The 12,530-nt window shown below is 45.2% G+C and overlaps 1 protein-coding gene across 1 annotated transcript in view; it reads left to right on the forward strand.

The window, feature by feature from the left end:
• VILL (villin like) overlaps nt 1-12,372 on the forward strand; it is a 37,627-nt gene extending 25,255 nt beyond the window's left edge. The window contains exons 11-20 of the mRNA XM_073002827.2: nt 5-105; nt 1,441-1,578; nt 2,448-2,606; nt 3,606-3,785; nt 4,090-4,235; nt 5,369-5,513; nt 7,397-7,585; nt 8,627-8,695; nt 9,756-10,019; nt 12,010-12,372. Coding sequence (XP_072858928.2) covers nt 5-105; nt 1,441-1,578; nt 2,448-2,606; nt 3,606-3,785; nt 4,090-4,235; nt 5,369-5,513; nt 7,397-7,585; nt 8,627-8,695; nt 9,756-10,019; nt 12,010-12,123 — 1,505 coding nt within the window. The 3' untranslated portion in view covers nt 12,124-12,372. The remainder of the gene's footprint in view (nt 1-4; nt 106-1,440; nt 1,579-2,447; nt 2,607-3,605; nt 3,786-4,089; nt 4,236-5,368; nt 5,514-7,396; nt 7,586-8,626; nt 8,696-9,755; nt 10,020-12,009) is intronic.
• The last annotated feature ends 158 nt before the right edge of the window (nt 12,373-12,530 follow it).

The following is a 12,530-nucleotide window of genomic DNA, read 5'->3' on the forward strand; positions in this document are numbered from 1 at the left end:
ACAGCCAAGGTGGAGCAAGTCCAGTTCGACGTCACGCAGCTCCACGCGCGACCTGAGTTAGCCGCAGAGCAGCGGATGGTTGACGACGCTTCTGGGAAAGTGGAAGTAAGTGCTCTTCTCTTTTTCCAGACTTCCTTTGAAGGGTTGGTCTGCCATTTTGGAAGCAACAAGTAGACGCTTTCAACATGATGGCGCTCCGTCAACCTCCGTCAAAGTCTGTTAGATTCAACAAAGAAATGCAAAGAATTCTATAGTGCCCTGGTGCATTTTTATTCCTTCTGCAATGTCACCTGGCAAGGACTTGCTTCCCGGGCAAGATTTTGGAGTACGATCAGGTATAAAAACCGGGAAAGAACATAGCTTACAACAGATCAGGAGGTCACTGGGAAGCAGACCGGCAGCAGAAGCAGAACAGGTCTAGAATCGGAGAGGTGGTGTCGTCAATCCAGCCATGTCGCTGAAAACAGAAAATATGTATGGGGTTAGCTCTGAAACGTATCTGTTTTGCAAATTTTATGGGATGAAGTGAGGGTGTTTTGTTTTTTAAAGGTTCACATTAGAATCCCCTATTTTTGAGGTCTTTGCTTCCGGCAGCTGCAGGAAACAGATCTGGCCAGAGCAATAGTAACAGAGGGAGGAAGGTTCAGGATCTCGCCCATGCTGTGTTTCTGAACTGCAGGAGGACCCCCTGATCTGCAGGATCTGTATCCCTTGATTCACTGATCCATGGTCTGAAAATATTAAAAATATATTTTTAAAAATCCTAGAAATATACCGTATTTTCCATGTATAAGATGCCCCCATGTATAAGACGCCCCCCACTTTTCTAACCCAAAATCTATGTGGGGCTTAGCAAGTGGAGGGGAAATCAGGGATCAAAGCCCTGCCGGATCACTTTGATCCCTGCTTCCACCTCCACTTGGTGTTGTTCTCTCCTCAGCTTACTTCCGTGTATAAGACGACCCTCAATTTTTTGTATAAAGATTTTAGACAAAAGTATAGTCTTATACACGGAAAAATATGGTAGGTTGTGAAAGACGAAGTACCCTAACTGCCCATTAGATGGAGGCAGAGATCATGCCATGTATAGCATTCGCTATTAAAATAGAATCTGCTATAGCCGGTGTTTTTCAGCATCCGTTGGCAGCTTGGAACTGTTGCCCTGCAGATTTGGGGGTGTGTGTCTTACTGTACTACTATGGCTGCTGTTGCCTTCCCCTCCTCACAGGGAAAAACACAGGTTCTTATTAGGAGAACGGGTCAGGGGGGGCAACACAGATAGCCTGCGGCTCTGAGTCCTACAATTAATTTCAGGAAACGAATGTGGTTTTTCATGTAGCTTGCCCAGTGTTGTAGATATTTTACCTCTATCCCCTCCACAGCCTTGCCATTTCATACTCCATTTGCCTTTCCCCCCCCCCCCAACCCCTTGTTCTTCAGGTATGGAGGATCGAGAACCTCGAGATGGCCCCAGTAAATCCGAGAACCTACGGGCAGTTTTACGGTGGAGATTGTTACCTGGTCTTGTACACCTACATGATGTCAGGCAGACCTCATTACATTATCTACATGTGGCTTGTAAGTAGGAGCCAAGTCGGACGGAGGTGATTTCCTTGCTGAGTTAGCAACACACAAGGCGTGGCTATAAAAACACAACAGAAATGTTGTCTTTTTATTATTATTTTTCCAGTCCTATATTTCATTAGCTGGCTGGATAGCTCAGTGGTTTAGATCTCTGGCTGCAGAGCCAGAGGTTGCGAGTTCGATTTCTCCACGGTCCCTCCTGAGAGAAGAGCCAGCCTGGGTGGCCTTGGGCGAGCTGCACAGTCCCACAGCGCCCCTAGAGGAAGGGAAGGGTAAAGCACTTATGAGAAAAAAGATTTTTATTTCAGATTTTACTTAACGGCGCACAATTATGATTATATTTAATCAGTGATATTTAGAACCGATCTAGAGCTTAAACTGCAGATGCCGGATCACTTAAAACTGGGTGGCTACAGATTGTTTTTGCTCTAGGGCATGGTACCACCACGTAGTGTGGTGTCAGGGTTGCTCACGCTGTTTTGAGCATCAACAGAATTATTCATAAATTAACCTCCGGAAGGAAGGAAGGAAGGAAGGAAGGAAGGAAGGAAGGAAGGAAGGAAGGAAGGAAGGAAGGAAGGAAGGAAGGAAGGAAGGAAGGAAGGAAGGAAGGAAGGAAGGAAGGAAGGAAGGAAGGAAGGAAGGAAGGAAGGAAGGAAGGAAGGAAGGAAGGAAGGAAGAAAGAAGGCTGCTGTCACCATCTGGTTACTTTTTACAAGCATTTATACTCAGTGTTCCAGAAATATTATGTTCTTCTGCCTGTTAACCATTCTTATTCTTCTGGATCCTGAACCATTTTTGCCCCACTTCTCTGGATCTTGGAAACATGCAGCATGTAAGAAGCCTTGACTGTTTCTTTCTAGGGCCGCCACGCTTCGGCCGATGAAATCACAGCTTGTGCTTTCAATGCTGTGGAGCTGGACAAGAAGTACAACGATGAGCCCGTGCAGGTTCGAGTGACGATGGGGAAAGAGCCGCGACATTTCCTGGCCATCTTCAAAGGGAATTTGATCATTTATGAGGTTAGAACCCCCTGCGTGAGGAGCTCAGCCACCAGAACAGGAATGGCTGGATAAAATGTGGGGCTCTGGCAGTTACTAACGAGCCAAGCTATGGAGACTGCCAGAAGGAGCGCCTGCCCTTCAAGTGAGTCTGCATGATCTAGACCCAGAAGATCTGCATTCGAATCCTGACTTAGCCATGATAACTCATAGGGGTGGGGTAGAAAGCTAAACCACTCTTCTAAAATCTTAGAGGCCTTGAAGTCCCTGTTAGGATCACCCTGAGTCAGAAATGATTCGACAGCCTGTAACTTAATAGGGGAAGGGATCCTTTAGCCAATGCGCCTAATCTGGCCCACCAGCAGTCTAGAGCAGTGGTTCTCAGACTGGGGTCCCCAGTTGGACTGCAACTCCCAGAAATCCTGGCCAGCCCAGCAAGCGGTGAAGGTTTCTAGGAATTGCAAGAGCATCTGGGGACCCCAGTTTGAGAACCACTGATCTAGAGGCGATCCCTTCTGATTGCCCACAGTCCCCATGCTATTCCCGATCTCTGATCGGAGATAACAGAGCGATTCCTCCCTCCCTTCCTTGCTTTCTCTCCCCTGCATTGGAGCCGGGAATGGAGTTGTGCGTTATCTCCAATCAGTGACTGGAGATACCACAGCAAGACACCCTCAGCCAGTGTTTCAAGAAACCCGGCAGGCATTAAGGTGGGAACTCAGAAAGCTTTCGAAGCACCAGCTTCCCCATTCGGGGAAAGCACAAGGAGAGCAACACCAGCTTGTTTGCTCAAAGTGGCAGCCATAAAAACCTCCAGTCGGTTGTGTAGCCAGGGACCCAGTTGTGCCGGAGACGTGTCCTCCCCGATGCCATCTGGCCCACGGTGGTTCCAGGGTGCCTCTGACCTCCCCTCTTGAAAGGTTAAAGTGTAACACCGTGGTGCAAGCAAGCTTAGATTGGAGAACCCATTGATGCCTCTCTATTTCTTGTCAAGCTTCACCGACAGTTTTGCTTTTCTAGGGAGGCACCAGCCGCGACCAGAAGAGTGAGCCGGAGCCCTCCGTCCGGCTCTTCCAAGTGAGGGGCACGGACGAATTCAACACCAAGACCATTGAGGTTCCTGCCCGAGCTTCCTCCCTCAACTCCAACGATGTCTTCCTGCTCAGGACTAACCAGGTCTGCTACCTGTGGTGCGGAAAGGTGAGCAACAGCAGAAATGAGCATCGCTCTTTCGGACAACAAATCCCAGTCTGTCCTGGGAGTTAGGGGAATTGCAGTCCCCCCCCCCCCAAAACACGGCAGCATTTCCAGATTCTGGGAACCGTCTACGTCATCCATTCCCAGGCTGCACAGAAAACAGCCGTTCCTTGTGTACGAACGGCAGAAACTCTAGGACAGCCACGTGGATTTAGTCCGTATAACCCTTTTAGTGGAGAGCGACCGGGATGTCCTCGGTCTGATACACCGATTCGTGATGCACCCTGGTTGTATATTGCCTTCCCAGGGATGCAGCGGGGATGAGCGAGAGATGGCCAAGACCGTGGCCGACATCATCTCTAAGCGGGACAAGCAAACCATCCTGGAGGGACAGGAGCCGGCCGAATTTTGGGCAGCCCTGGGCGGGAAAGCCCCTTACTCCAGTGACAAGAGGTGAGGTCTAACCAGATGCATTGGCATATCAAGGATGTATCATTAGCAAAGCTACAGTGGATTACATTTATCTAATTTAAACCTTGACGCTCTTTCTAGCTTGAATCCATTTCGGATTATGGGAGGTCGGGGGGGGGGTTCTGCATGGAAATTCATTTGTGTTTCTCTAGGTGGTTTTTCAAAACATATTCAATTCCTCCCCCCCCCCAATGGACTAAAGTGTGTCTCTGCACATTTTAAGAACGTATGCATTTCTTCGTGTGTGTTTCCCCAACTGGACAATGTTCTTTGTCTCCCCCCTAATTTTTGACGTTCTTTTGTCAATTGTATTGGATTTTTGTGCAAGTGCAAATTTCCAAATGCAAGTGATGTTCACGGAGGTGTGTGAGAGTCATGTGTGTTTAGTTTGATAATACGTAACAGAACTATTCTACCAAATTTCTTCCCCCATCCCTATTGCATCCGAAGCTGCTTTCTGCAGAGATTATGCATCTGAAGCCTGGCAAAGTTAACTGCAAATATGCAACCATTCATGGCTGCTGACATGATGGTTGTTGACTGGCTTCACCCAACTTTTAGTATGCAATAGAACCCCCTTATCTGTGGGATCAAAATCCACTGATCCACTTATTTTCTGCCTGAAAATGCTAAATAACACACACACAGACACAGAAATACTCATTTGTACATATTCCCAGGGTGTATTTACCAGAACCGGCTACTGGGGGGAGCCAGAGACAATGCAATGCACATTGTTTGATAGCTCCTTGGTATTTGGCATTCATGGTGCTTGGAATTGATCCCCCATGGATACTGCCGGCCTACTGTATGTAGCCTTCAGAGATCATGGGGTATTGCTTCTTTAATTTGTTGATCAATGCAAACCTGAAATAGAAAACACATTTCTAAAAGGCCACTGCAAAGAAAGTCTTTATTACCATAGCCAGCTAGGAAGCCTGGCAGCTTCCTTCGTTCACAGCTGCTGCCAATCAGGAAGCCTCACAGCCACTGCCAATCAGGAAGCCTGGCAGCTTGTTTTCTGGCTTGCTTTCTCTTGGATTTGCAATCTTGACCTCTAGTGGTTAGAATCAGCATTGAATGTTCTTTCTTCTTTTCCGTGGTGTGCTGTCCAGGTTCCAAGAAGAAGTCAGCAAGTACCAGCCCCGCTTATTCGAGTGCTCCAATCAGACGGGACGGTTCATCATGACGGAGATCTTGGATTTTTGCCAGGATGACTTGGATGAGGATGATGTCATGCTCTTGGACACGTGGGAAGAGGTGGGTGGAGGATGAGTTGCACTTTTCAAAGGCATTGTCCGCACATGTCACTTCCTTTTCATGTGCACATCTTTCTGCGTGAAAGCAGAATTTCAACCCATAATGAACAGATTAAGGGAAAGCAGGAGCAGTACCACAGAAGGAAGGAAGCAACTTCCCCCAGATCCTGAGAAATGGAAATCTTCCTTGCTCCTCCCCTTTGCAGGGTGAAGAGAGGGGAAGTTTTTTCTTTCTTTTCAACTGTTGCTAACTGCCGTAGCGCATCAGGAATTGTTTGTTTGAAAGGATGCTTTCTAGGCATGGCTGATGTGTTAGCAACAATTTGAAAAGAAACACAAAACTTCCTCTCCTTCCTCCTCTAAATCAAGCAGCCAGGAAGCTCCCCGTTTCTCAAGGTCATTAAACAGCTCCAGTAAAGAGACAGCCAGTGAGCTGCTTTGGTTCGATTCCAGTGATCACACACACACACACACACACACACACACACACACACACACACACAGAGGAACCAAACCAAAAGGGAGCAATCCTTCCCTTATTAAAAAAAAAATAAACAGTAGCCCCTGACATGGACTCAGAAAGGTACAAATCAGCATCAGTTGGGGACGGGCTGAATCACAATGACAGGTATATCGCGTGGTCACCAGAAAAAGGAGTGAGTCAGCCTGTCCTTCAAATGCAGGACAAATGCCCTCTAATCACACCCTGAAAGAGAAAGAAAGACCACATGCACTATCTTTGTAAAGAAAAAAGGCATTTTTCCAAATCAACTCCTGCGGTCTTTTTCTTTCAGTCTGCTGAACTGAGAAGACCTAGCCTTTTTTAATTATTATTTTATTTTTGCAATTGTGGATTCTATTTGGGCTGTTTTTCAAGTTTCCTGTGAAAATCGGTTCAAAGGCCTGATGGTGAATTGGATAAAATTCTCTTCAGAGAACCACCAGTAGACGGGTTTGGGTTGCAGCTACCATGCTTCCAGAGGGGCCTCTATTTTAATTCCCCATCCTACCCCCAGGGGTTCAATATCACGGTCTAGAGCAGTGGTCCCCAACTTTGGGCCTCCAGATGTTCTTGGACTTCAACTCCCAGAAATCCTGGCCAGCAGAGTTGGTGATGAAGGCTTCTGGGAGTTGTAGTCCAAGAACATCTGGAGGCCCAAGGTTGGGGACCGTGGTCTAGAATATTCCGGCAAAGTGACAGCCTGGCGCCTGGCAATTTCACCAGAGAGGCCAACCCCAACCCATTCCCATATCTTAAAAGTAGACCGGGACCACGTTTTGCCACGTTGTAGCAGGATGCCAGTCAGAGCAAATAAACTAGGAACTACGGGACAAATTTTGGAAAATGTAGTTGTTTTTATCACAGCTCTCGGAATCTTCTAGCCACCGTTAAAATATGTTTCTTAAAAAAATTAATCTAATTTTGTTCTGGGGTTTAAATCAAGAATCTCACTGACTTCTGGCCACAATGAGCATCATCCACTGCCTGAGATTAGGTGTGCTTTGGGACACAGAAGGAAACAGGTAGACACGCTATCATTTTCTAGAAGAGAAGCCCTGTTTTCTTTTTTAAAATGCAGCAGAACAGGCAGCTGGTTAGTAGTTCTGTATAAACACACACAGCCTGGTGTCTTCTTTGGTGCAAATTTCCTGTTTCTGTAGCTGCTTTATATAATAAAACGACTCTTATAAACAGCGGCCTCCAACGTGAAAGTCAAAAATAAAACCCAGCGCCATCTAGTGGCTGCTTAGCTGTGAACTGGATCCATCACTTCCCGGATGCATGAAGGGCCAAGACAGAAAGCAATATTTGAAATACTGTCCCCTTTTCTGGAACGCCTGGGCTATTTCTTCCACTTCCCCATCTCCCGTCCCTTCTTGCAGATTTTTCTGTGGCTTGGCAAGTCGGCCAACAGCTATGAAAAGACGGAGTCCGTTGCCTCCGCCAAGGAGTACCTGAAGACCCATCCAGCGGGACGCGATGTTGCGACGCCCATCATCATGGTGAAGCAAGGTCATGAGCCGCTCAATTTCACCGGCTGGTTTGCGGCTTGGGACCCGTACAAGTGGAGCGTAAGTGACTGTGAAATAATCCTTTTTTTTAAAACAGTGAACGTAGACGTGCGGCCCGTTTTTAGGCGGAGCAACAATTGCTCTTTGCCCCATAAGGAGGCTGAAACTCCGTGTCTGCTGTCTGATCTTGACCATTTCGTTGCAAAATTGGCAGCAGTTGACCATAAACTGAAGACACGCTTTGTAGAGAGCTAAAAATGGTAGATTATAATTATTGCATGTCATGGCCATAATGTAGTTGACGCATTTGCTGTGTATGGAAACCCAAACAATAACAAAAAGTGCGTACAGTGATGCCTAACAAGACAAAATGAATTCGTTCCGCAAGTCATGTCGTATTGCGAAAATTTCTTCTTGCGAAGCGCGGTACTAACAGTTGTCTGATTTAAAACAAACCAAAAAGAAGGAAAAAATTCATCTTCTGAAGCATTGCCATAGAAGAATTCATCTTGCGAGTCACCAAAAAAAAAAAAAATTCGCAAAACGCCTTCGTCTTGCGAGTTTTTTATTGTGTGAGGCATTTGTCTTGCAAGGCATCACTGTATTGCTTTTCAATTTTTGTATCCTTTATGCTTCTACTGACTTTTGCCTCTTCTTCAATTCCTCATTTTTTTCTAATTTTCTTTCTTCTATTTAATGACTGTCTTTTAATGGAAATATGTATTTTGATAGCTCAAAGGGTAGGGTTTTGTTTTGGATATTTTTTTTGGGAAAGAGCTTGTTACTATGTTGTTCCTTTGGTTTGCTTGGTTTAAAAAAAAACATTTGTGTTTCGTAATTTACCATGAGGGCAGGAACAACAATTCTAAAAGTAGAAAAATCATTCAGCTTAGCTTTCCTCCACATTTTGTTCCTATAAAGAAAAAATATATATTTCAAATTCTTTCCATTGAATTTTGGGGTCTGATCCTGCTTAGCTTCCAAAAATTATTTGAGACCAACGTGTTTGGGACAGGAAGATGGTAAATTATTTTGCCTTGTGGGGGTAACTGAGAGCAACTTCCTTACAGATATGATCTCTCTGGTTTTCTTTCTTCTTAGGATGACAAGACCTATGAGGAGATGAAGCGAAGCCTAGGCAATGTCTCTGCTATATCAGAGATCACAGTGGTGAGTAAGTGCGGGAACAGAAGTCACAGCTTCCTCAGACGGAGGGAGTTTTGGTTCTTTTTTGATGGCTTCATCCTGGGGATTGTCTGGGGAAAGCCAAAGGCATGTTGATATGATCAGTCTTCTTAGATCCTTAAAATCCTTGCGCTGGGAATAAGTAACAAAGACATTTTTCCTGCTATTTCCTGCTAATGAGGAAATAAAAGAGTAGATCCTTTTAGCCTACTAGGAAAAAGATAGTAGGCAAGTCCAGCCAACATTTATGGACTCCCTAACCGTACAGGAAAATTCTTGCTAAACCAAGCTCCTTGCAGAGCAGACCCATAAGGCTGGGTGAGAAAGAGGGTTGGACGACAGGGTGCTAAAAAAATCATTGCAGGACAGCTAGGTCTCCGTCAAAATCATCGCAGGGGAAGAAAAATCAATGTAAAATAATATTCATCGCGAAGAACTCTTTCCTAGTAAGCTGACACTTGATTTGAGGACATGTAAACTTTTGGAGAATTTACCAAAAATTTAAAAATTTCTTCTCATATATGAGTTGGAAAGAATCATGAGATTAAGCCAAACAGAATGGGGGAGAAAATAAAGATGACAGAGTTCCCCACTTCTTATCAGGGCTTTGAATCCACAGCTGTTCTAAAAATTCTGCCTTATGTTGCTAAATCAGGGTTGCCACCTTGTCTTTCTGAAAGGCTTCTCATCTGGAACAACAGGCAGGCACAGATAAGTCTTCTTTAGAGATAGGGAGATTTGTGTTTTCTGGACTACAGCTCCCATAATGCCCCTGGCAGCTGTAGTCCAACCCCCCCACCCCGCAAACCCGAACCCTCTAATCCTCTCCAGACTGGGAATAAATTGCACCCGCAGCACGAATAGGAAAGACTTTCGCTTTGTTTTGGAAGAATTTGCCAAAAATTCTTCATATTCTGCCTTAAAAGAAGTTGAGATTGGTAAAATGTGTATGGAAGAATAAGGAGGTGGACAGGGATTCCCCATCCAGTTTTCCCATTTTGTCACATGTGAACTTTACACATTTTTTTTATCATTTTGGCGACAGGATTTGAAAAATGCCAACTTGAACAATAGGAACGCCAGTACCAAGCCTGCCCAAACCCATCCAGAGGTTTCAGGGACTGGAACGAGTTTTCAGCCTCCCCAAACAGATCCAGCTGTCAGCAGCAGCAGCAACAACAACAACAACAGCTATAACAGCAACACCCCTATTCTACAGACCAGTGGGGATGGTAGCTATCCCAGAGAAATGCTGATCAACAAGACGGTGGATGAACTACCAGAAGGTCTGGATCCCACCAAGAAAGAGGTGAGGTGGTGTCCATCTCCTATAATGGGACCGCATCTCCATCCTCAGCAATCAAAGTCTCCAGCAGCAGGAACGGCTGCTTTTTCTTGACCCCCTAAAATCTCCTCTTTGAAGCATCTGCTTCATGCTGCCTGATACCAGGGCCGGCTCTTCTTGCTTGAAATGCGAGAGCTTGTTTTTCTGTAAAGTTCCTCTGTTTTAATGTCTTCTCGAAGGCTTTCATGGCCAGGATCCGATGGTCATTGTAGGTTTTCCGGGCTGTTTGGCCGTGTTCTTAAGACATGGAACAGCCCAAAAAACCTACAACAAACATCCCTCTGTTTTCTTTATCCACTAGGTGGTACTATGAGCTTGCGTGGACATGAGAAGTATAATTTCCAGAGGCCCTTTGAACTGGAGATAATTGCTCCAAAGTTCAGATTTAGGTCAAGCAGAAACTCAAGATTGACCGTTGAGGTTTTTGGACTTGGGTAGCGGTTCTAGTCATTGTCCTAGTAATGGATGGAGCAAATAGCAAACTACCTGGCAGTCAAACTCTTCAATGGTCAACTCTCTGACTGAGATTGATGATTGTTTGAAGCTTCAGGAAGGATTCAAGAGATCCTTGGTGGGTGTTTTCGGGTGGTGTCAGGGCGTTCGAATGTTCATGTTTTGGGGCTGCAATTCTTTGGGTGAGAGACTGCGAAGGAACACTACAGAGGTCGGCAATGGATAAGAGGGTGGGAAGGAATCGTGCCTGCGTTCCCTGCTGCCAGTCAGAGCTGCCCTTATTAGCCTAGATCACAGAATAATGGAATTGGAAGGGGACCTAGAAGGTCAAGTCCAACCCCCGGCTCAAGGCAGGAATCCAAATCAAAGCAGATTTGATGGAAGTGGTCCAGTTTTCACTCCAATGCCTTCAACATTGGAGCGCTCACTACCTCTCGAGGTCTTGGGTTCCATTGTTGTACTGCTCTAACAGTTAAGAATGTTTTCTTGATACTCAACCAAAATCTGGCTTCTGGTTGCTTCAGCCCATGTCCTGCAGTCTAGGAAGATGGGGAACAGATCCTGACGTTCCTCTGGAGGATTCTCTTTCAAGTATTTGAAGACCAGAACAGACAGAGCGAGCCTTGAGGAGGCCTCTTGTCTAAGAGCAGTAGCTGCATCTCCTAGGACCAACATTGGCTGCTCATGGGGAAAAAAACAGAAGGACCCCAGGTTGTATCTGAAAAATGAGAAGAGCAGCCAGCTGTGAGCATTAGGGAGGTTCAGATCCGTGTTGGGCCCACAAAGGTGCCAGAATGTCTACCTCAAAATTTGCTCAGGGCCCTGGAACACTGCAGGCTGTTTCTCTGCAAAACGGCGTGTATTTCTGACACCATTTTTTTAAAGCATACATTTTTGTGTCCATTTGTTAAAACAGCTTTTTAAATATTTTGTTTGTTTGTTTGTTTGTTTATTCAATTTTTATCCTGCCCCTCTAGACAACGTCTACTCGGGGTGGATTACACAAGTTAAAACACGTTAAAATAGCATATAAAATGCAATTATACAATTAATTCTAAGCAACAGATTTCCAAGATGGCAAATACTCTTATGGGCTTACAAAAAAAAAAACTCACCATACATTTTTATGTGCGATTTTCAGTAGGGTCCACTCCACAACCTAATTTCTGTTGTGCAAGTGACAGTAGAGCCTCATAAAAATGTGTGAATTCCTCATTGCCTGTGCTGTTAGGGTGTACACTCTGTTCTGAAGGGTGCAAATTAGGTAATCTTGCATTCAGTTGTGAACTGACCCCCTCCTGATGTCTCGCCTGCTGTTCAGAGCAAAGCTTTCTGTACGCAATTTCCAGAGTGGTTTTGCGCTGCTTCCTAATCAAGCGTTGCAAGGATTACATTTATTATGTTAAATTAGGTGAAATGGCCTGAGTTCAGTTTAAGGAGGTGTGGATTACACACACCTACACACCTCATTTCTCTTTTTTCCCTCTCCCATTCTTTTCAGTACTACCTGTCCGACGAAGATTTCCATGACATCTTTGGGAAGAGTAAAGAGGAATTCTACCAGATGCCCAAATGGAAACAGCAAAACGAGAAAAAACAATATGGACTCTTTTGAATAGAGTTAGGCGTCTTCTGCGTTGTCTGCCTTCTTGTAGACTTCTTGGAACTTTTTTGTGGGTTGGGGAGTGGGGCAGGTGGCCAAAGGTGGAAGGAGAAGAGGCCGGAGAAGAAAACCCTACAATTCCACACTGAAAAAGGACCCCTGAAAATACACACAACACACAGTACTGTAAAAGAGTAATGTCCTTCCCTGAAAATGGCAAACTATTTTTTCCTGCGTACATTATACCATATTCCTGCCTGAGGAGAATAGTGTGATTTGATTTGATTTTTGCCCATTCACATCTGATGTGTCTAGAAATTCTTCTCTCCCACATGTGGGTGAAAAAAAAAACAGATCTGCGGTTGGCCTTGCCATGGGGTGGAATTCACAGATAAAGTTTGTTATCTTTCTTACATCAG

This window comes from Pogona vitticeps, chromosome 6, assembly GCF_051106095.1.
Source record: "Pogona vitticeps strain Pit_001003342236 chromosome 6, PviZW2.1, whole genome shotgun sequence".
Taxonomy (NCBI): domain Eukaryota; kingdom Metazoa; phylum Chordata; class Lepidosauria; order Squamata; family Agamidae; genus Pogona; species Pogona vitticeps.